Raw genomic sequence first — 22,642 nt, 5'->3', positions numbered from 1 at the left:
TAATGCAACGCCATCGCATGCCAAGATGAAGATGGACGCTGTCTGTGGAAGCGAGATCTAGATGAGTTCCAATCAACAATCAGCATGAAGATTTTCACCCCATGTCGCGAAGGAAGAGATTTGTTGGCTGTCAGTCGTTGCGCCACTGTCAAGCACCCGCCTAGCTGCATGGAAATTCTACGAGGCAGTGCCCATGAAGATATCTCTCTTGCTCCAAGGCGTGGCGGGTTTCGTCTTTCAAACCGGCCTTCATCGGGCGGTCGCTCCGTGGCTATGAGCTCTGCTACATACCGATTGGTCGGAGGCTTCGGCGGATCCTTGCATGTCTTCGGCGGTCAACGTCATCGTCTTCCGCGTCCACCCAGATGCTCCGACTCTCCTCCACCACATTCTCCTCTACAAACATGGCCTAGGCTTCGCCCACAAGTCGACCAGCAGCAATCTGCATGCGCGCGTCTTGCCTGTTTTTTCTAACCATAGAAATGGCAACCCCAGCTTGTCAAGTGCCCACCGACCACGTAAATGCGACATCAACTTTTTAAGCGCCGGCGCTACCACCAGAGGGGTAGCACGACATGGGTGCGGCAGCTAGCAGAGCCAGGCCAAATGAGAAGAAGAGACTTGGGATGTGAAGACAGCACGTGGATAGGGCGCAGTTGTCAGCGAGTTGTATACAGGTAGCCGCCAGACGGATGTCATGCAGAAAATTCCCGCTCGTCGTGTGAGGGTAGGTCGCAGTATATAAGTATCACCATGAGATCCTCCCCAAGTGAGCGCTCATCATTGCCTCAAGTTTCCACTTCATCGAGACTGTTACTTCTTGTCTCGCTCACTTTGAACTTATTATTAATACATTCCCTATTTTATTTTGTTCACTCTGCTCATCTTTTTGTTACATTTTTTTCATGCATCTCTGGAAGATATGAAGTTCTCTATCATCTGCCTCCTTGCCGCTACTACGGCGTCTGTAGCTGCTGCTCCGTCAGAGGAACGGGATCTTGTTCTAGACAAATCCCCCCTCGATGCTCTAGATGCCGTTTCTGAATACTTCAATATGCTTGCTCATAAAGTCCATACCTACAAACACCTTGGTACCGCGCCACCATGCAACCCTGCACAGGCTGTTCTTCCGTCATGTAAGTTGTAGAGAAGTCGTGGACTTGTATAAAAGCGAGCCAGCCATATTAACATGATCTAGCTGAACTACCCGGCGTATCTTCCGGCTTGTCTCTTGTCCACATTGCAGTTGGCCGTGGCACCCAAAACTACACCTGCGCAACTTCCGACTCGTCCTCTGTCCCCAAAGCCGCCGGAGCTGTCGCAGGGCTCTTCAATTCTACCTGCTCTAGCACTCTGCACCCGGACCTCAACACCGCCATTCCCAAGGTCGCAGTGCACTTTGCTCTGAACGACTGGAGAGCTCTAGACAAACACCAGCTTAGCCCCACCGGCCTCAAGTCTTCTGGTCTGCACTACTTCCAGCCGATTAACAGCACAGCCAGCGCGCCTTTCTTCACCCTGGACCATATCGGCCTCGGCAGCGCACAGTTTGCAGTCAACTCAACTACTCCCGCTCCCGCTACAGCTGCCACGGGTCAGCTCGGAGAAAAGGCTGTAGCATGGCTCAAGCTTTTGCCCAGAAGCGACTCTAGCCCAGCTGCGTTTGAGGAGATTTACCGTGTCAATACTGTAGGAGGGTCGCCGCCTTCCACATGCGAAGGTCTCGAAGCCAAGTTTACCGTTGAATATGCCGCCGAGTAAGCTTATATCTGTAGAGAAATGTACTTAATAGTTACTAACATATTCTTCTAGATACTGGTTCTTTGGCAGACTGGCTTCATCCCGTTCTGAGGGCGAGCTTTGACTGCAGTCAACATGAGCGTCACGTCATAGGGTTAGGGTTATGATGTTGACCTAAATCTTGGAACCCAAATACAGATTTACATTCACACTACAGAAAACACCCATCCGAATAGTAATGCAGAGCAGTTTAATACCCCAAAACAACGCCGGCTACCCCAGGAAAATAACAGAGAAGAAGTACATGCAATGTCTCCGAATCTCGCCCGCCTCAAGGCAACCCCGCATTCACCTTCACCTTCGTATCGCTGTTCGTGGCGTGCAACGGCACGGCCGCCGCGTCGTCTGCAGAGAAGAGCGTGAAGAAAACAAGCAGGTGTAATACAAGACAGTACATGGCGAAGAGGTTCCTGCTTGTCCGAGACGCAAGAACCATTCGTGTGATAGAGTAGACTACTCGCTCGGGAAGCGACATGCGCTTGTATGCGCGGGCTGATTCACGACCGCGGAAGGCTGCAAAGGGTGAGATGTTGGACTCGTATGCCTTGCGATAGCGATCAAGTGCGATCCCGGGGTTGCCCGTGCTCCCAATGTTGACCGCCGAGGGGTTTGCGTTGAGTGAAGATGCAGTAGTGGCCGCGGAAGATGAGGTCGTGGCGTGGTTTGCGCCACCCCCGCGGTTGTACGTTGACACATAGCGCGTCTTTTCATACAGGTTGAGGTTGTCGCGCTGCAAAGAGGCAACCTCCTGGCGCAATGAGGAGACAGTGCGATGCGTATCATGTAGCTCTTGTTCCAGTTGGGCATTGCGCTTTTTGAAGCGATCACGTTGCGCGGTGATCATGGGCAGAATCCCAGCAGGCTGAGCGTTGTTAGCACCGGTGCCTGGGATCAAGGAGCCAAATGAAGATTCACGATCACCAGGCATGCCGCTGATGATGGATGAAGTCGGCGACACGCGGCCCTTGCGACCGCCCATGACTGATGGAGAGAAGCGGCTGACATAGGTACCTGCAACGGAGGCGCCGGAAGAAAAATGGTTTGTAGGCTCAGCCTGGAAATTGGATAGATCGTTTTCGAGCTTCTCGTTTAGAGTCTGGGCTTTGACAAGCTCGCCCTTGGTGGCCGCCATGTCGTTTTGCGCGCTTTGAAGTCGCGCCTGTAGATCCTGATGAGATACACGCAGAACTGTAAGCTCGTCACCGAGTTTCTTGTTTCGCGCCAACAGAAGCTTCTCAAGAGTATCACTCTTGGCCTTGGACTCATCAGGATTAACCATGTCTGCACCCTCGTCGTCATCACCAGTAGAAAACTCGATGCTCTTGAGTACCTCAAGTTCCTGCTTAACGTCTTCGTAGTCACCCCACTTGTCAACCTTGTTTTTGAGAGAGTCGCGCTCCTCCTTCAAGTGGCTAACCTCGCGTTCAATGCTGCGCAGCTTTGTGTCAAGTTCGCGTCTGATGCCATCGCGCTCAACCCGAGAAGCGTCAAGTTTACGGATGAGAGAAGAGTTTTCGTTGCGCATGCGCATGTAGCTCGGATCATCTTCCAGCGCAGTCGAGCTCTTTTGAGAAGAGGACTCTGCCTTGGCTTGGGCAAGCTCAACGCGAAGCTGCTCATTGCGCGATTCAACCTCTGAAAGTCTCGAGGAAGTGCGTTCCAGATCAGAATGTAGCATGTCTAGTTCGGCACTTGTGACACTAGAGCTGGAAACAGACTCTGAAGCGCCCTCGCCTAAGCGCTGGTTCACTTCGTAGCTAGCCTTGATTTCGCTGATGAGGCGTTCTTGGCTCTCGATCTTGTCCTCGAGTGCCTTTTCCTTGGCTTCCCAGTTGTCCTTTTTCTCGTCCATGACGAGAGTCCAAGAAGACTCTACATCCTTGACCCGTTTTTCCAAATCGGTTTCAAGCTCCTTGCGTGCGGTTCCCTCTGCTTGTAGTTTGGACTCGGTGTCTTCTAGTTGGGCAGTCAACTTTGTGATGGACTTTTGTAGGCGGGCGTTCTCTTCGGTCAGTTTTGGAAGTGTGTCTTCGGATACAAGCATCGAGTCGACCGACGCTTCGAGCAGAGGGTAGGGATCGGGAGCTTCGGATAGCGAGGTGTACGCCCTAAGGAAGTTGCTGTTGACAGCCTTGGAATGGTTGGTGAGAAGATCGATGAAGGTTTGGTAGGCTAGTAGGCAAAATCAGAGGCAATAGTTAGCACTATGAACTAGGGCAATGCGCGAAGGCCATGCAGCAAATAACCTTTGAGAAGGCCCTTGATCTCGGAGAGCTTGGTGGCGTCATCGCTTTTGCGAAAGTCTTTGGTCTTTTGCGCAAGCTCCTTGCGTTGTATAGTCGAGTCGCGTTGGTAGGTTACGATGTCGGAAGCGGTTATATCAAGGCTCGTGACAAGAGTCGTAAGATCGACAGCTATTGTGCAGCTGGGATTAGCTTCGGAGACAGACGAGATGGTCGTATGGGTCAGATGTTGAGATACACACCCCGCCAGGCCGAGATGGCTTGCTGGAACTTGTTTGTTTGGGTGCTGCCGGCGCCAGCATCGGCATCATCCCGAGAAGTGGACGCCTCGATGGCGGCCAGATCGGCTGCTATAGACATGTGAGAGAGGGAGGAGTGCGGTGGATGCGCGTTATGAGCAGCCAAGAGGAGATGCGCGTTATGAGCAGCCAAGAGGAGATGCGCGTTATGAGCAGCCAAGAGGAAGCCAGCCGCAGCAGATCGTGGCCGGGCAAGGTCGGGATGACGTCGTGCAAAAGAATGCTAGTAGAGACAAAGGTTGGTCTAATCGCAAGTGAGCGAACCGAGGCCGCGATGGCAATGTTGGGCGATAGTTTGTGGTCAACAGACTCCCAATCACGAGTAAGCGGCGTGTTCGTTTGGTTCGCCTGGTTCGCTTGGTGTGGCGGTTTGGCCCAGGCGTTTCTGATTGGTGGGTCTTGAAAACATGGGGTCGTCTGGGGCATAAGCAGGTGCGACTATTAGTGCATTGTCCGCGGAGATATAGCGCCCTAGCGCCTATATCTAGACCCGGATACAGCGCATGGTCCACTGAAGCCAGAGTACAATGGCCCCAGGGCCCCTGTCTCCCTACACCAACGCAAGCACAGCCTTCTTTGGGACCACGATCATCATTGATCACCCACTTTGTCCCTGGAGCTAAGCTTCCACATAGCTTAACCTAACATGACGCTCCAATTGCGCCTGCACCTTTAAGAGACCAGCACTTTGCTTTGGAGAGACCCCTGCCACCTCGAATCGCCTGATATTCCAGGGCCAGCCATGCGCACACGCCGATAACAGCTGTCCAGTCTCTCCCGCCGCTTCTTCAACTCTGCCCGCCCGCCCGCCACATCAGCGACATGTCCAGCGACGAAGCCGAAGCCGATAAGCCGCTGCAGGTCGCTCCAGCCCTGGCGGCCACCGAGGACGGCCCTTTTGTGCTCCGCACGCTGATGGACGGGGTGCCGCTAGCCACCGAAGCTATGCCCGATGGCGTCAAGATCAACTGCGTGGAATTTTACGGTTAGTAGCATACACTGGCCTCTGATCCACGCTGCGCCCTCGAGTGTCCTCGTGTATGGCTTCTCTGACTGTTTTCTTTGCTCGGCAGACAATAATCTCTACATCGGCACCTCGGCCGGCCAGCTTCTCCACTTTGTGCACATCCCTGCCGACTCCTCAGATGCCTCGTCCTCACCGTCCTTCATCATGGCTTCTCGCCTGGAGCCAGACTATTCCGAGCCGGCCAACGCAGCCCCAGGGGCCCGACCAGGCGTACAACAGATCCTACTGCTGCCAAAAGTCAGCAAGGCATGTGTGTTGTGCAATTGGACTGTGACCTTTTATATGCTGCCCGAGTTTAGTCGCGCGCTAGGCACTTTGCAAGTCAAGAACTGCAACTGGATTGGCGGCATTGACCTGAACGAGAGCAGAGACCCAGATGAAAGTGGCTATGACGGCAAGCAGGGTGCTACTCTAATGATGTCATTGAATAGACGCATTCAGATTGTGCGCATTCTGGACGAGGCCAAACTAGTGAGGGTGAGTATCGTTGTGTGGTCATAATAATCGCGTCCGTACTAATGTCCTCTTGCAGAATATCGACTTTGCCGGAAGCACCGTCTCTGTCCGCCGTGACTCGATTGCGTGTGTTGCAGATAACCGTAGCTATGCTCTCCTGGATATTGATCACCAACTCAAAATTCCCCTGATGCCCATCTTCTCTCTTGATGATTCTGTGTCATCCGGGGATATGGGGCGCTCCCAGGCTATTGGGGGAAGCTCTGGTGAGGGTCTTGTGAGAAGCAATTCCTCTGCTCACAAGAAGCCTCAGGCGCCTGCCAATGCTCATAGTAGGAGCACTAGTATGGGTGCGTCCATGTATTCTAGACTGAGCTCTGACACTGCTTCTGGCCCTACAACACCACCGCCACCCCCCTCAAAAGCTACAGACCGTGAGAATATAGATACCCTGCAGCTACCACAAGACGAATCTACATCCACTGCAGGTGTGCCCCAAAGATCAACAACTCCATCAAATGGAGATACCAGCAAGCAGAAGCAGACCGGCTTTCTCAAGGGCCACATCGTTTCACCCACAAAGGAAGAGTTTCTACTGGTCATAGGCACAAGCCCAGTAGACCCCGGTATTGGAATGTTTGTCAATCTTGATGGAGATCCTACACGACCAACAATCAAGTTTGATCGATATCCCAAACAAATTGTGGTGGACAATGGCCAACCTCCCGAGAATCTTTCACAGTCAATGTCTCCTTTCGTGATGGAAGAGGATCCATACGTCATAGCATCCATGTCCCGTGACTTTGGGGACGGTCCTCACTATGGCTTAGAAATTCAACGAACAGATGCAGGCTCACAAGCTGTGCCTGAGAAACAATGGCTTGAGCCCCCAATCGTACACGATTCCCATACTCTTGTCGGTGTCAAAACCTTGCTCGATGGTGGCCAAGTCACCTTCCCTGAGATTGTTGAAAAGCTTGGGCAAAAAAGATTCTTCCCTTTTGAGCAGCGCAAGAAGGGTGAAACGGTGTTTTCACTTCGCGATTTGTCCTTCAAAGATCCCGAGCCGCAAGATGCCCCAACCCCTGAGGAAGAAGAAGCTCCTAATAACTGGGAAGAGAAACGAGTCAGAGATGAACGAGACTTTGTCCAAAGGCTAGCAAACGGTGCTTCATCCATAGCAGTCTGGTCCGGTAATCACATCTGGTGGGCTATACGTAACCCTCTTCTACTAAGGCTAGAAGCCGAACTTCATTCAAATGCTGCTCTTGATACGGAAACAAAACAACAATCAAGTCAAAGATCAGCCTTTGCGCTTGTGGAATCATTCAAGAACCGCGAAGCCCGGTCAGAACTCGAATTCCTCACATTCAACTACCTCCGACAAAGAGCCGGGCTTGTTCTCTTGTTTGAACTCTTGAATTCAGGCCAAGACCCAGAGCTCCCTTTTTCCGATAGTGACATCAAAAACCTGGAGGAGATTTTGGTAGAGAGTGTTCTAGACCCCCGAGTAGTCTTGTCGCTTATTCCCGGAGTTTGCAACGAAATTATTGAGAGCAAGATGGGAATCTGGGTGTTTGGTGGTGTCCGTGAAGCCGCTACCCATTACCTTGCCAACGAGCCGATGCCGGACAAGGAGGGCAAGCCAGTTCCTGCCATTGAACATCTATCTGCCCAAGTACTGCACTTTTTGCGCAGGTTTCTTGTAGCATGGCGCCGAAGAAAAGGCTTTGGAAGTGTTGCTGGCGAAAAAGAAGTTTTCCAGACTGTCGACTCTGCGTTGCTGCTGGTCCTACTTGAAATTGACCAGCACTCACCTGTTGGTTTAGCCAAGAGCAGCCGGAGTCCCAGAGCCGAGCTATACGAAGTGGTTGACAAGGGCATCGACTGCTTTGACCGCGCCGTGGAGATGCTAGAGGCCTATAACCGCCTGTTCGTGCTCAGTCGCTTATACCAAAGTCGCAAAATGTCCCGCGAGGTACTGGCAACTTGGCGGCGTATCATAGAAGGCGAGGTCGATGAAGGCGGCGAGCTAATGGACGGGGAACAAAGGGTGCGAGACTACCTCTCCAAGGTCAGCAACCTGGACTTGGTGTGTGAATATGGCCTTTGGCTCGCAAACCGAAACCCTACCCTCGGTATCGAGGTCTTTGCTGAGGAGAAACGAGCAAAGAACGGTGTGGTCGGACCTCGCTTTGAATCTACGGATGTGGTCAGTATGCTCAAAGAAAAAGCCCCAGGCGCTGTCAAGGCATATTTAGAGCATATGGTCTTCACCAAGGGCCACAGCCTATACATCAACGACCTCATTTCCTACTTTTTAGATTCTGTTGTCGGCCATCTCCAAGACTCTGAAGAAAATAGAGAGGCACTGGCAAACACATACACAGCATACAGGGCACTTCGGCCCCCGAAGCCATCATACGGGCGCTTTCTAGCAGACAATTTAGTTCAAGATGGCGATGAGGCATGGCGCAACCGGCTACGGCTCTTGCAGCTATTAAGTACAGCAAGAGGGTACGATGCCGAAGCCATACACAGGCGCATTGCGGAGCTTCCGGGAGACCTCCTTGTCCCCGAAACCATTATCTTGGCAGGGAAAGCGAAGCAGCACTCGGAGGCCATTCGTCTGTTGGTTCATTCACTTGGCGATTATGACACGGCAGTCACCTATTGCGTCCGCGGCGGCCGGAGTATCTACGGCAGCCCTTCGCGGTACTCGGCGCTACAGCAAACATTAATGTCACCTTCGAGCCACAACTTTCCTACGCCAGATGCGGTCGATGATGAAGACGAGTTTGAGGACAGCGAGGCGCTTTTCAACAAGCAAAAGAGTCTATTCCTGATTCTTCTTGGAGAGTTTTTGGTCTTGGAGAATACGACGCATAGAGTCGAGCAAACAAGCGCACTTCTCGAGCGATATGGTCCGTGGTTTGAGCTCAAGCAAGTCTTAGACAAGGTTCCTGATTCATGGGCGCTTGAGCCGCTTGGCCCCTTTATCATTGGAGCTCTGCGCAGAATGGTCAAAGAACGCCATCAGGCAATGGTGCAAAAGGCGCTGCATGCTGCTCGGAGCTTGAAGATATCCGAGGAGCTGATTGAGGCACGGGCTCGGGCCGGGCCAATTGTGGAAGATGGAAAGGAGGGAGCGCGAATGGCATAAGGGCCAGGCACACGCGATCGGTCTTTAGATATGTCAGGGTGATTAGGGTATGTATAATTAAAGTATGTGTTGATTGTCTTGTATGACTTGGCTCTTTTTGGTTTTGTTTTATGATATCCTACAACTACTGGGCGTGCGGGCTCACACTCTCTTAAGCACACATACCACCAGCCAACGCTTCCGCTCTGTGATGTCCTCGGAACCTCGGTCCAGGACCCAAGCCCGTTCTACACCATCGCAATCCCGCTCCCAGATAGTCTCAACCTCAAGGCCCTCTTTGCGCAACTCATCGGCATTGAAAAAGTCTCTCATCTTTTCTCTGCCTGTATGAAAGCCACCGACCACCCACGCTCTCGCGCCAGCATCAGTTCCCAAGAAATATCCAATCGATGCGCGCAGGTTGGCATGCTGCCACGGCATCCACAAGCAGTCGGCAACAAACATGCGATCAAACGAGTGCTTCAGGTGTTCCTGGTCCGCCGGGAACACGCCCCACTCGTGGCCAAACACCTCGAGCGCATCGGCCGGCGCACACGCCTCGGGCACGGCCGAGCTCCCCGGCACGCTGTTGCGCAGCACATTGTCCTTGAGCGTAGCCATCAGCTCGGGCGCCGGGTAGTCAGTAACGGTCACGTGGCGCGCGCCGAGCAGCGCGGCCATGATGCTCGGCAGCGCGGTGCCGGCGCCGACTTCCAGTGTGCGCTGGCCGCGCACGTCAAAGTGGCCGGCGGGCACGCCCAGCCGGGCCGTCTCGGCGGGCGGCGCGGCGCGGGCCTGTTCCTGGGCGTGCTGTTCTGCCGCGACGGGCAGCGAGTCGCGCTCAATGTATTCGGCGAGCAGCAGGCTGGCGTTCCACAGGTAGTGGCTGAACAGGCGGCGGTTGTGGTCGCCCTGCGGATTATTCAGAGCAATTGTTAGTGGTTTGGGGAGAAAGGGGCTGGTGTAGGACAGGCCGTGGCTGTTGTCGCCGTGTTGGTTGGTGATGTCATCGGGGAAAATAACGCCCAGACTCGAGGCGAAGAGGTCCTCTACTTCGGATTCAGGCCCGACGAGGGCAATACGCGAGGTCAGGGCCATTTTTTTCTCGGTGATTTTGCAACGAGTAGCCAACGGTGAATTGATGGTTGTTTGAGAAAATAAAGACAGCAAACTCCAGTTTCAAGTAAACTAGTTGGTCGGATTTTATTCGATAGGATCTAAAAATCGAGGTCGTGAATAAACCCCGCCCCACCAAGGCTGGGGCCCAGTTGACTGGTCGCACAAGAGCCTTGCCCCTCATTACCAAACGCGCAGACACATACGACATGAGCTCAAGAGTGGATTTCACTTTAGAATGAATAAACATGTTTTCATGATATGCGCCATCGTATTCCGACGCCTGTGTTGAAATTCAATCCCACCTGGCGCGCCCTGCCTCCCCGCTCGCTTTCAACGCTAAACCGAAGTGAAAGCCCGAGCAGTGAAAAGACAAAGCGACAAAGCACCACGACATGGCGTGACAGGCTCGTCACCTTTTGGTATAAAAAAACAAGTAAAAAGAAAAGAAAAAAAAAAGATCCCCGGTTCAAACGCCTATTCTCCCAAGAACATTACCGAAACCGTCGCTGCCCCCTTCCCCCAGTCCCCCAAAGTCACAGCAGTTGAGAAGCCAGGCTTTGTTTATCGGCCTTCTATCCAAAACACCCAAAGACAAAAACACAAAAAGTAAAAGACAAAAAAGAAGAAGAAAAAAGAAAGGGAGGGACACGGTAGACATCAATAGATGGCCATGTTTTCTCCCATGTCTCAGCCCAAGCAGAAGCAAGGCATCGGGCATCTCTCAACCGAGCACCCAGGCCCTGTAGTAGTCTCCGCTAGGACGAAGAGCTAAATATTAAGAACAGGTAGAAGAGTTAGAGTATCGTGAACGCGTCATCATGGCCACGTCGAGTGAAGCCGTTTAGGAGAGAATAAAACAGAAAAAATAAAATAAACAGGAGAAGAAAAGAGCTTGTGGAGGCACACGAGAAGTGGTGCTTCTACGCAGGGTTCATGGCCTGCATCTGGGCCATCTGGAGGTGTGCTTGTTCCTGCTCCACAATGGCCATCATCAGCTGGCGGTCCTCTTCCGTGGGGTCGTCTGAGATCCAGGGACCCTTTTCTTCCTCGGTGGCACCGAGCCAGCACTCTGCGCGACGAATAGTCTGGACGTCAAGATCCGTGACATACGTGTTGCTGCCGGCGAGCTGATAGCGGACTTCGTGCTCGCTGTTGATCATCATGTCGTCCTTGGCAATGCGGCGCTGGCCCTCGAACACAGCCAGCACGCGCTTCTTGGTGTTCATTTGGCCCTTGTCAAAGCCCCAGGACGAAGGGTACTCACGGCGAGGTTTGCGGCCGCGAGGGCGGTTCAGCGGGATGCCGCCGCGGGAAAAGGTCATTCCACGAGACTTTTGCACGCCGTTGGCGGGGTTGGTCTTGGCCTTGGCTGCGGTGGTGGTGGCACTCGACTTGACACCCTCAAGGAGCGAAGTGCTGAGCACGTCGCTGGTCTCAGCCACATCATCGTCATGGCCGTCTTCCTGATCCGAGCAGTCATCATCATGGTGGGCCATGGGTTCGCTCGGGAGAGGCACCTTGTTGCGCTCCAGGGTGGCAACAACCTCATTGTCGTTCTCGACAGTGGACAGGCACTGGGCGTTGATGGCCTCTGCGGGGTCCTCTTGTTGCACGATGCGCAGAACACACTCGTCAAGATGCTCGTAAAAGTCCTGCGGGGACCGGAAGCGGCGGGGGCATGTGGAGCACTTGCCAGTAGCATCCGAGGCACAGCCAACCATCGGCTCGTTGCTGTCGGGAGCCATGGCGGCGGAGCCACGACGGCGCGAGTTGGGGGGAGTCTGTTCGACACCGTGCATGCCGGTCAAGTGGCGCTTGAAGACATCTGCACGGTTGAAGGTCTTTTCCTTGCTGGAGCCTGAGCCGGGGCAGAAGCCACACACCATAGTGCCCTTGTAGTGGGTAAGCGTGTGACGGTTACGATCGTAGCGGCGTGAGAAGCCCTTAGTGTGGTAATCACACGTGGCAATGGGGCACTTTTCGGGGCGCTCTTCTTGGTGCGTAAGCATGTGGGCCTTGAGGTCCTTAAACTTCTTGTTGCACTGGGTGCACATTTGCTTCTGGTGAGAGTTGCTGTCGTCGCTGTTGAGCCCTCCGGGCGAGCCGATGGTGATGGCGCTAGGCCGCCGAGACGAGCTAGCGGCGTAGTATGGCTGCAGCGGCGCCTGGGGCTGGGGGAAGACGTTGTGCTGGGGGTAAACGGTGCCCATGGGAGACGTGGGCACCATTTGCGGGGAGGTCATGCCGCTGTTGCCCATCGCCGTAGCGAAGTGCATGGTGTTCATGGGGATAGGCATCTGGCCGTCGTTGGCCATGATCAGAGGGTCGGCGACTGTCCATGAAAGAAAGGCGTCCATGTTAGCGGAAGGTTCGGGAAAACAAGAGTAAGCAGAGGTAGGTTTGTGGGGTTGTGGTCAATAGATCTGACAGACTCAAAGATCATGAATGGCATGAATATGAGTGGGCAAAGTGTGGTGGGTGAAGAGGAAACGAAGAAGAAGGGGAACCCGTTCTCCCAAATAGCAGACTATGAGCACAAATAGGGAGCAGACACTGCACCAAGGGAAGCGAGAGCCCCGAATTTAGGGCGTCCGGGGTCGGAGACGGCCACTAAAGACTCCTCATGCCGCGCCCAGAGTGCTAAAAGAGGCACTAAATGAAAAGTGGGGCGCAGGCTTCAGGGAGCAGCGTGTTTTTCGATGACGAACAGCTCATTGCTGGACTCGGCACTCGGCACTCTGGCTTATGCCTGCGACGGGCTCTGATTGGACGGGGCGGGGACATTGCAATGACTTACCACCAGGCGTGCCGAAGTTGGGCTGCTTGCTGAGATCCTGGGCCATGGGCACGCTGTGATACACGGGGTTGAACTCGGCGGCTGTGGAAGCGAGCTGGAACTCGTTGGGGCCAAAGGTGAGGCCCAGGCTGTTGCTGTTGACGGTGACGGGGATCCATTGGTGCGGTTGCGAGCCGTGAAAGCCGTGTTGCTGTGCGGGGTGTGGTTGTTGCTGGTGCGGGTGCGGGTGCTGGGTCTGGGACATGGATGGCACCACAGGCATTACTACGGAGGCGTACTGTGACTCGGGGGTGCCGGCGCTGGACATGGAGCCAATGGAGGCGGAGCGGGTGAGCGAGGTCTCGTCAAAGAGGCCGCTCGGGGACGGTTGCACGCCGAGGCTGGTGTCTAGTAATAACGCTGAAGGAGACTGCTCGAAGGACATGGGCATGGTGCCGGGCATGGGCCCGTTGAAGAAGGGCGCCGTCATGGGAGGAGAAGAGAAGGAAGCGGTGGTCTGGAACATGATGTTGTTGTAGTCTTCAGGAGACTGTTGCGTCGGAGGTGTTGACATTGTGATGGAGATGTGGGTGTGGTTAAAGGTGAGAGGTGAGTGGGAGGGGATGGAAGTAAAAAGAGAAAGACAGAACAACGTTTAGAATGTCCGAGAGGCTTGAAATGAAAGGCACTACTGTTCGCAGTCAGTCAGTAAGTTCTTCTTGAAGTGGGTGTCGCCATAGAAAATATAGCTTGCGTCCCAACTCGGGCCTAGGATGGCTATTTTCAGAATGACTTGGCCCCGTCTGCCCCCATAATCCGGCAAGGACTTGCGAACAGCAAATAAGACACAAGACAGACAGCAAGATACAGAAGAGACATGGACCTGCAGGTTGGAGGTTGGAAAGTGTGCCGTACCGAGAGAATTTAGAGGAGCCCTTTTGATGTTCTTTGCTTTCGATTCCGGGTGGACTTTCTAGGGAGACTGTAGTCGACTCAGGCGAGATTCCTGTGGGTGATCCGTTGAACGTGTAGCAAAGACGTCAAGAATGCAAGAGAAAACGAGAGGATTGGGCTTGGAGAGGAACTGCCGGTGGTGGTGGTGGGAGGATGGCAGCGGGCGGTGTGTCAGTGAGGAGGACTCCGAGATCAAGATCGCGAGATGAGGCCTGGTTTGGAGGATAAGTGATGATATAGAGGAGAACGGGTGAGAGCAAAGACCAGGAGACCAGAGGGATGCAGCAAGATGATATATGTGAGGTCTGGCTTGGAGGTGAGAGACCAAACGAACTCTGCCATGTTCCCACTCTTAAGAGGATCCCTAGGGATGGGACTCGATAAAGTGCCTGGTTTTATCGAGCGTAATATCACCGCAGTTTATAGATGCCATCATATTAGCATTTGATCGATTTAAGCGCACGCTTTCCTGCTCCAATCGTGGGGTGCACCACACCCGCTCCCTGTGCTGGCAGCAGGGGTGCTTCTATCATAAGCTCTCTGCCATCCGCTGCCCGGAACTCTTCCTCGGATTTACTGCCATTTTATAGCAGGCCTAAGACAGACACCCCAAGCCATCACCGTCTACAAGGCCACACGGCCCCCTTCGCCCCTCCTCAGGCGCGGCTCTCTTCACCTCAACCAACTCCTGGGTCCCCGGAGACCGCACGCAAAGCAGGACGAGCAAGTTCACCGGCACCATGACAAGGAGGAAGCATGGCAAGCCCACGGCCAAGTCAAACCCTCACGTCCTGGACTCAGGCTCAGGTACCCAACGCGGTGGCCACGTATCGTCCATGCCCGTGTCCCGTGTGCTGCCATGATTCCCTGGGACAGGGCCCAATATGTCAAGGCACGGCGAGACAGCAAAGGCGCATGTGGACAGTGTCTGCGAAACTTGGTGGACAGGCCAATGCCGCCTGGATTCAGACAGACGACAAACGACAGTACAGAATGCCGCGCATGCATACTTGTATGTACATCCATCCATACAGACTTACATAATGCACGGAAGCACACCAGTGCTGGCCCATGTCTGCTTACGCCATGACTCGACTAGACCATAGACTGCCAGCCCAAGTCCCAGGCTTATCGTTATCCGCAAAAGGCGGCGCACTTCCGCACTCGCATTCGCTTTCTCTATGCCTCTGGTTTCGCTTGGGGACGGGCACAAGCAGAAAAGTCAGCCCAGGAGGCGGGAAATTCGTGCAAAAAAAAAAAAAAAGAAAACACACAATCTCCGTAGTCATCTTGTATATTGTCTCCTCCATGTTCAGCCTCACCTCGTTCCGACAAGACGACTGCAACACTGCAGAACATCGACAATTCAAATCACGGACGGCTAGCCCCTTGGTTCGGCCTTCATCTCAACAACCCCCTTCGCCATATGCTGGCTCGCCTCAACGGCTGCGCAAATCTGCTCCGCGTCACAGACCGCATCTTTGGTGCTGCTGACCCAACACTCCCATTGTTGCTAAAGCTGAGGATATCAGCTCGCATTTCTGTAATTTCTCTGGTGCGTTGTATTTAGCAAGCAAAAGAAAAAAAAAAAAAAAAAAAAAGCAGTTTTGGGTGTAGCACTAGAGACGTCGGGTCGACATGGACATGAAAAGAAAAGACATCATCATGTAAAAAAAAAACAGACACTCGAGGCGGTTGTATCCCCCATCAGTCTTTATCCACCACTTTAGAACGCCGCTTAGACGATCTCAGGTACTCTTGGGAGAAAATACTAAGAAAAAAAAAGAGTAAAAAAAAACAACAGTAGTCACGCAGAAACTTGACGAATGAAAGACATCGAAGACTACTACCCAGACCAATACACCCAAGCCCTGACTTTCTGGGTGCCGACCTCTTCACACACTCAGTCGGGGCTCGTGGTCACCATGTGTCTTATTTGATTTCTCGTCTGTATATTTCCGCCCTTTGCCCTCCTGGCACTCAGCCTCCCATGTCTTGTCTTATTCATCCACGGCTTATACTAGCACCCATGACCCGGATTGCTTTCCAATGCAACACATTTCTTCACCAACCACTGCCACAACTCCTCTTGACATAACGGCATCTCTCCATGATATAGACAGGGTTCGCCTGGGCTTTTGTGTTTTCTTTGCGAAGCTAACAAGTGAGTGGAGAGTGCTCAAATTGCAGTGCAAGACGTGAGACTTTTTGTCACTAGCCAAAGTCAGACATGAGACCCCGACGTAGAGGGAGGGGAAAAGGGTTATGCCTGTTGATTCTGCACTATTTTCTTTCCTGCCCCGACTGCTTTATTCCCGACTGCTATACAGACCATTGTTTCCAGCATCTCTCTCCTCTTGACATATATGCACGGACTGCTGCATCACGAACCGCCTAGCGCCGGAGAAACGGAGCGAAAAGTCGATTGAGCACTGGCAATGTTTCGCGCTTGAACTCTAAATCATCGCAACAAGAAAAAAAGAATCACAAAGTAGACCGTGCTAGACCGCATTAAGCCAGCCGAGGGCAGGGTCCGAGATGCTCTCTGAAACTTGCGTCCGTATCATTGTCATTGTGGCTTGGTTCTTCTTGACACCCAATTGCAGTAAGAGCTGTGTGTATCTACAAGCAAGAAAAACAGCTTGGCTACGGTGAGCCATGGCGGATGCCCCCAAGGAGCTCCGGGTGACTGACTCGGCCCGGTTACAGTAGTTATGCATCTGAAAAGTCAACTGCCAACCCCAACCCTACACGCGAGTGCTAGTGTCTCACAAGTTCCAATGGTCTAGATGTTAAGCGTAGCATCCCTACCCCTTTGTCAACATGCTAGTCAGGGCTATTCAGTGTGATGCATCTCTCCTTAGGTTGCGAGTACAAGAAGCACAAATCTAGACTAGCCGACTCGGACATACCGATATAGACTCAATGTACTAGGAAACCACTGGTTCCCTTTACGATGCAATCAATAGTCCTGCTTGGTATCTACATGATAACTATCATGTCGGCTGCCAAGGGCGCACCACAGTAGTGCTCTTTGTTGGTTTGTCAGGGAGCCGGCGCACCGAGCGTTGAAGTTGGGTTTGGAGCGAGGAGGCTGCCAGGATTTTTCCTGCTGCGCTTGCACGATTTGCTCCTGACTGGCACATAGAATGCGTTTTGTATCGGGCATTGGAAGCACATGCACTCAGCCTTCGGGTGGTGACCAGAGGCAGCTATTGAGGTTGTGGCTTCGGAGGCCGTGGTACATCCTAGAGCTCTTAGTGACATGGACAAGAGGAGTCCTGGGCACAAAGCTCTGACTATTGTCTCTCCTTTCCACGCACTACTGTTTTAGCTGTTGGTGAGCACACTCCATGGTGCTGTTCTCACCAGAGCTCTTGACAGGTACTTCTGGCACATCACCTCTACATGTATCAACGCTCGCCTTGAGACACACTTGCGTCTGCCAAAGGCGTGACAAGTCCCCCAGGTGTCAATGGTTCTTGTGCTCTGTTGCGAGCTCATGTTTCGAAACAAGACAGCCCGCTCAACAAAAACTCGGATCGCAAGGGTGTCAAGCAGACACGTCAAGTGAGTGAGTGGACGGAATAACAGAGCAAGGCCTCGGACGTCAGTGGCATGTGCGGGATGCCCACGCCTTTTTTTCTTCTTTTCCCGCTTGATGCCAACTGGCTGCTCAGTGTTCTTTTTTTCTTTCTATGCCTCGACTTCTCTTCTAGAAGAATTACAGCAGACGGGCAGCAAAAAAAAAAACTCAGGAACCCCAAATGCAGGGCCAGGGAAAAGGGGAAAAAGATGTGTCTTTTTCTCTGTCAAGCGTCACTTGGGCTCAGCCCAACATGGAACATGAGCGAGTGAGTTGTGTGCTCTTGTGCAGGCAACATGCACAGACAGATGGCAATAGGATCTGTGGAGGTGCAGAATCCCTTGGTGAACAGCCAGGACACGGCCTCCGGTCTTGGAACAAATTAAGAAAAAAAAAGGCCCGCATCTTGGGCTGCCTCTCCAGCTGGCTTTGATATCTCTCTACATAAAGTGCACATACTATTTTGCAGAACCCCCCACTATGGCTCGTGTTGTGCTTACGCTGGCCAATCGTCAAAACCTGCGCTACCCAATCCGCAACGAGGAGATGGAAATCTTAAGAGACAATATTATGATATCCAGCGAGGTCTCGAGATGCAATCGCATGCACCTCTTTTGTCATTTTCTCGAGTGCATCGCAAACCCCGCTTAGAATGGCGAAAAGCCGAGAAAGCGAGGTCAGGTTGAGTCGTGTCAGTGGGATAGGGTTTCACGAACGAGATCGGAGATAAGGGTTTGGCCGGTAAAAAAAAAAGGAGACGGGTGAAAGCTCACGTAACCCTGTGGGTCTTTTTACTTGTAGGATTGCCTCATATTCTAGACTCCGCTGAGATGACGTCGGTGTCCGGATAAGGGTGGATGCGATGGAGAACCAGAGGCAAAAGCAAAAAAGAAAAAAGAATAAATGCGTGATGGCTTGATTATGGTGTGCGGCCAAGCGCACTCTTGTGATGCAAGTTCATGACAAGTTGTGATGAGAATGAGAATGAGAATCAGAATGAGAATGTGCAATTGTAAGCCTTTACACTGCATTCATGCCGGTATAAGCACAATAAATGCACACTTGTCTATCTATCTGTCTGTCATGGGTGCCACCCCTCTTGTACTGCTTCCCCAGGGACCAAGGATCCGGGAGACATGGTCCTGGAAGCAGAGTTCTCCCTCCGCGGTATAGACCTATGAAAGCCTTTTTTTTTAACTTCTCACGGAGGTACTTGGCTGAGCGTCTTGGCTTTGATCCTATGCCCACCGTCACCCTTGCCGTGCTTTCTGTCCTGGGAGCCACCTGTGGGAGCCAGGCCTGGTTCATCCACACGCCGGTAGTGGGCAAAGCACACGGTAAAAGAAATGTGCCGACTGACAAGGTGACTATGATCAGCGGCCCATGGTGGTATTCTGCCTTTGACAAATACTTTTACAGGCCTTGATTGGTCTGCGAGTCTGGGACTGGTGGATCTGCCTGAAGCAAGCAAGCAAGCCCGTCTTTTTCTTTGTGCATTTGCAAGTTGGAGTGCATCTTGTGTTTACACAAGACTGCGTGGATGGGAAATAAGTCGCAGCCACTGGAGAAGAATACAGGCATATTGGACTTGGCAGTCCCGCGGATCTTGGAGGACTCGGGACATGCTACTCGTGGCAACGAGGGAGACGACTTCAGTGACAAGATGCGTGCGTCTTTCCACTCAAGCACAAGTATACAAATGTGTACAGACTGCTGTACTACCTGTATCTGGCTACTGTCTGGGAACTAGACATTGCCTTGTAAGCGAAGCTTCGTCAATGCCAGCAATAACAGCCCGGCATCCTACTTCGCCCACCACAACTGCTATCTGGCTGCCCCTGTGGCTTTAATACTGAGATCTCCGTCATCAGAAATATCCGCACCGGAGGTCAGGGAGGCGTAGCATGTTCGCCAACCGACCCAGAGTTTTATCGTGTTCGGTGCCCTGTCAAGCTTGCAGAAGCAAAAAAAAGTCACAAAAAAAATGAGAGCCGACAGCGACAGGCAATCAAAGGGGACACAAGTAGACGCGAACCCTGCTTCGTCTACGACATCCCTGCCGATTGACACCAAATAATAAATTCTGTTTGCCTTGAAGCGGAAATATGACAGGGTCATGGGAAGTACGGGGCCGACAAACTGTGAAGGTTTTGAGGCAGCATTTCAGGAAAAGCAAACCCGTGTACATGGGTCATAAGTATCGTGATGCAAACCAAGACGAGCAAGTGGGTAGACGCTACATTGCACAAAAGAAGAAAAAGAAAGGGTTTGGCCCGGGGGACGTGCCCTGTGAACCCCCTTCCCTCTCCAGCGTCACCCCCGGACTGGATGAGATGTGAGATTAAGGTCGCCGACCTCGACAAAATCCTACAATATGCACGTACTGGGGTCGATGAGGGAGGGGTAAGAATGACCTCTGGCAAAAACAAACCCCCGACCTGGCTTACACGGCCCAATTAATCGTGATTAATTTTTATGCTTTGCAGGCATGAGATGAAAGGGGACAAGGGACGACAGGCCGCCATCAGCAAAGTGACAGGCTCTTCTAGACTGGAGCAGCACCAGAAGCAGTTCCAACAACTGCCAAGACGACGGGGGTGAAGAGCGCAGATGCGTCTTGCCCAGATGATGACACCCAGTTTGTTAGTTGGTGATTCTGGCCTGCTTACAGCCGTGGGCTTGTCGTATCTTACCAATGCTGAGTTTCATGGGATATTACCGCCTTCTACACCAACTGCTGCACCAAAGGACTGCTGTAGCATCACCATCTTCCCGTTAGGATAGTTACAGCAAAGGGCCGTAATCTTTCAAGCATGTATTTGCATTTCTAGACGGGCTGAAGAGACCTGACACGTCCCAGTCAAAAAGGGCGAAGAGCCTTTGGCCTAGCTGCTCTCGAGCTTTGTTCACTCTCAATTAGGAATGGTTATTGCTGGTTGATCTCCATCCAACATCCCGCCTATCTCTCTGTGTTCTGCCTTTGCGCCGTGTAAATTAGTGTCCAAGTATCAAGGGAAGCCTTTCCTCGGCAAAGCCTTCTCCAGCATCTCGGCGTTTTCTGCACAGAAACCAAAGGGCTTAGAGAGCCCCCCCTTGTGTCTTGTGTTGCGCCTCCTAGATTGCTTGATGAGATGCATCAACTTGTTTTTCTTACAGTGCCTGTTGCGCCACGAATCTACACTGACAGCGGTGCCGGAAAGTCAACTGACTCAGCGCGCCTTGGCTATGTGCTTCTATCTGGTCTATAATGGTGGCCACGGGTTGGTACTAGTCACTGCAGTTTGGTTTCGCCTGATCGTGTCATGACGTGTCTGTTGTGAAGCTGCCCGCTGCGTTCGTGCACTCTTCTCAAAACAAACAGCCGGCCGTTTTTATATGCTGACATCAATCAACATGTCTCTGTGTGTGTTGCACATTTGTTTCTCTCGACCAACAAGCGTAGAGGCGCTACATGTCAGAATTTAGCTGCGGCTGTCAAATAATAAGGTCGACGAATATACAGCAGAGCTTATCAAGGGGAGTCTGGCCCATGATTGGTAGGGGCTGTTACAAGTACCAAGCAGGAAGGAGGTGATGTCAGAATTAGACAGGCCTAGACCAGCCCATCAAACACCAAGCAAATCACGACCTCTGTTTCTCTGAAGCAGAAAAAAAAGAAGAGGAGAAATAAGGGCAACCCCGCTTTCGCATTTGCGTGTTAGACAAAGTAAGAGAGACCATCACACAACTAGATGCAACGCAGACTTTAGTGCTCTGCCCTGCTTTGATTTCGGCCATGGAACGTTGGCTCCTGTACGAGCCTCTGTAAAGAGCCAGAGCAGGAACCCAAGGTCCCGCCTGCTACGCACGGAGCTAAGCCCTGCCATTCTCGCCCGTTTTCAAACCCCGTCCCAAAAGCCCGCGATTCCGACTCGAAGCACAACTGCACGCGTTATGAAGCGTCTTGGTGCCCGCGGCCAACCAAATATGCGCTTGTATCGATCAGGCAGGTATCACAACGGCGTGCCCCGACAGGGAAGTTACTTGTTATCATGAGATGGCATTCCTTCCCTGGGCTTGCAGGGCAGTTGCCCTTTTGTCTGGTGTCGAGGTCGGCTCAAGTCGATGGCTGTTTCACCTTATCTTTGCTAAGTGGGAATTGGATCTTGGGCGTTTAGTATTGCTTTTTGCTGTTGTTCTGGGAGGACCAGATGCAGCTCCGGTCTCGCGGTCTGTTGACGGCCGGCCCTGTGCAGATGGCTGGAGGGAGGGGAGCCTTCGACGAGTAGTTGCTTGTCACATCTCACAGGGCAAGTCTGGGTATGTATCTACATACATGCTTCATGCCTCCTCTCGCCTGTGCAATTTTATCTTCTCTGAGCTTTCGTCCGTTGCTGCTTATGCATGCAGTCTGTCCAAATATCAGCCACTTTCTAGACAAGTTTGTCTTGCCGTTGCAGCCGCTTCGGCCCTCGCTGGACAAGGGGGGGTACATTTGGCTTTGGTGTTTCTCCTCTTTGGGTAAATTTGTCTGGGCTAAAAATGGGCTCTACGCGATCCCTGTCGTGTTGTTCCTCCACTTATTCTTTTTTTTCGTGTTTCCCTTTAAAAAGGGCTTTTCTTAAAGGGGTGATGTTTGTGTTTCCTCTGTGCTCTGAAAGTTCAGAGCCTTGCCTCGGTACTTGACTTTAATAATGTGGTGCTAATAACACTCCCTAGCCAAAAACAAAAACAAAAAAAAAGACTTGGAGCCACCCTCTTCAGATTATGCACAAAGTAGCCATATTCCTTTTTTCCTCGAGAAGAAAAAGAAACGAGGAAAACTGGAAACTCGGAAAGGTAGATCCCCTTGTCTTGACAAACGAGAATTGGGTTTCATTGGTATTGCGGCCATGAGGGGTCGTGGCCAATCATCATCACCGCACAGCACAGTAAAGCTTCTACCACAGACCAAGACATCTGATCAAACTCGGGCCTGCCTTCCGCTGCACTCTTGTTTCCGATTCTATGCCCGACCGGCGCATTAATATCATGAGTCTGCTCCAAGCAACGAGACGCCGAATTCAGGATATGCAATGGAAACCAACACATGGCTAGCTACAAACGCATACTAGACATGCACAACAGAGCCTCAGCATAAACACAGGTTCATCTACGGCGCGGAAAGATCGATATTCCAAGACTATGATACACTAATCTCCTTCTGTTTGCTGCCGAAGGGTCTGCCTCATCTCAACAGCAAAACCTGCGGATATCCGTGT

General features: G+C 52.4%; 5 protein-coding genes across 5 annotated transcripts; 2 read left to right on the top strand and 3 right to left on the bottom strand.

The window, feature by feature from the left end:
- Positions 1-922: 922 nt before the first annotated feature.
- Positions 923-1,761, top strand: BROUX77_006009 (uncharacterized protein; the record flags this gene model as incomplete). The annotated part of the gene is made up of 2 exons (XM_073750947.1): positions 923-1,136; positions 1,199-1,761. The coding sequence occupies 2 exons, from the start codon at positions 923-925 to the stop codon at positions 1,759-1,761; spliced, it is 777 nt and encodes a 258-aa protein (XP_073603879.1).
- A 310-nt stretch (positions 1,762-2,071) lies between these two features.
- Positions 2,072-4,403, bottom strand: BROUX77_006008 (uncharacterized protein; the record flags this gene model as incomplete). The annotated part of the gene is made up of 3 exons (XM_073750946.1): positions 2,072-3,972; positions 4,047-4,214; positions 4,286-4,403. The coding sequence occupies 3 exons, from the start codon at positions 4,401-4,403 to the stop codon at positions 2,072-2,074; spliced, it is 2,187 nt and encodes a 728-aa protein (XP_073603878.1).
- A 761-nt stretch (positions 4,404-5,164) lies between these two features.
- On the top strand, positions 5,165-8,988 carry BROUX77_006007 (uncharacterized protein; the record flags this gene model as incomplete). Its single annotated transcript, XM_073750945.1, has 3 exons — positions 5,165-5,327; positions 5,416-5,846; positions 5,902-8,988. 3 exons carry the CDS (start codon positions 5,165-5,167, stop codon positions 8,986-8,988), a joined length of 3,681 nt encoding a protein of 1,226 aa, XP_073603877.1.
- A 141-nt stretch (positions 8,989-9,129) lies between these two features.
- On the bottom strand, positions 9,130-10,065 carry BROUX77_006006 (uncharacterized protein; the record flags this gene model as incomplete). The annotated part of the gene is made up of 1 exon (XM_073750944.1): positions 9,130-10,065. One exon carries the CDS (start codon positions 10,063-10,065, stop codon positions 9,130-9,132), a length of 936 nt encoding a protein of 311 aa, XP_073603876.1.
- Positions 10,066-11,006: 941 nt separating this feature from the next.
- BROUX77_006005 (uncharacterized protein) lies at positions 11,007-13,436 on the bottom strand (the record flags this gene model as incomplete). The annotated part of the gene is made up of 2 exons (XM_073750942.1): positions 11,007-12,418; positions 12,884-13,436. The coding sequence occupies 2 exons, from the start codon at positions 13,434-13,436 to the stop codon at positions 11,007-11,009; spliced, it is 1,965 nt and encodes a 654-aa protein (XP_073603875.1).
- Positions 13,437-22,642: the final 9,206 nt, after the last annotated feature.

Source organism: Berkeleyomyces rouxiae (assembly GCF_048999995.1).
Source record: "Berkeleyomyces rouxiae strain 22BRR77 chromosome Unknown BrBRR77_ptg000007l, whole genome shotgun sequence".
NCBI classification, from domain to species: domain Eukaryota; kingdom Fungi; phylum Ascomycota; class Sordariomycetes; order Microascales; family Ceratocystidaceae; genus Berkeleyomyces; species Berkeleyomyces rouxiae.
This window is presented reverse-complemented; position numbering and strand designations above follow the sequence as displayed.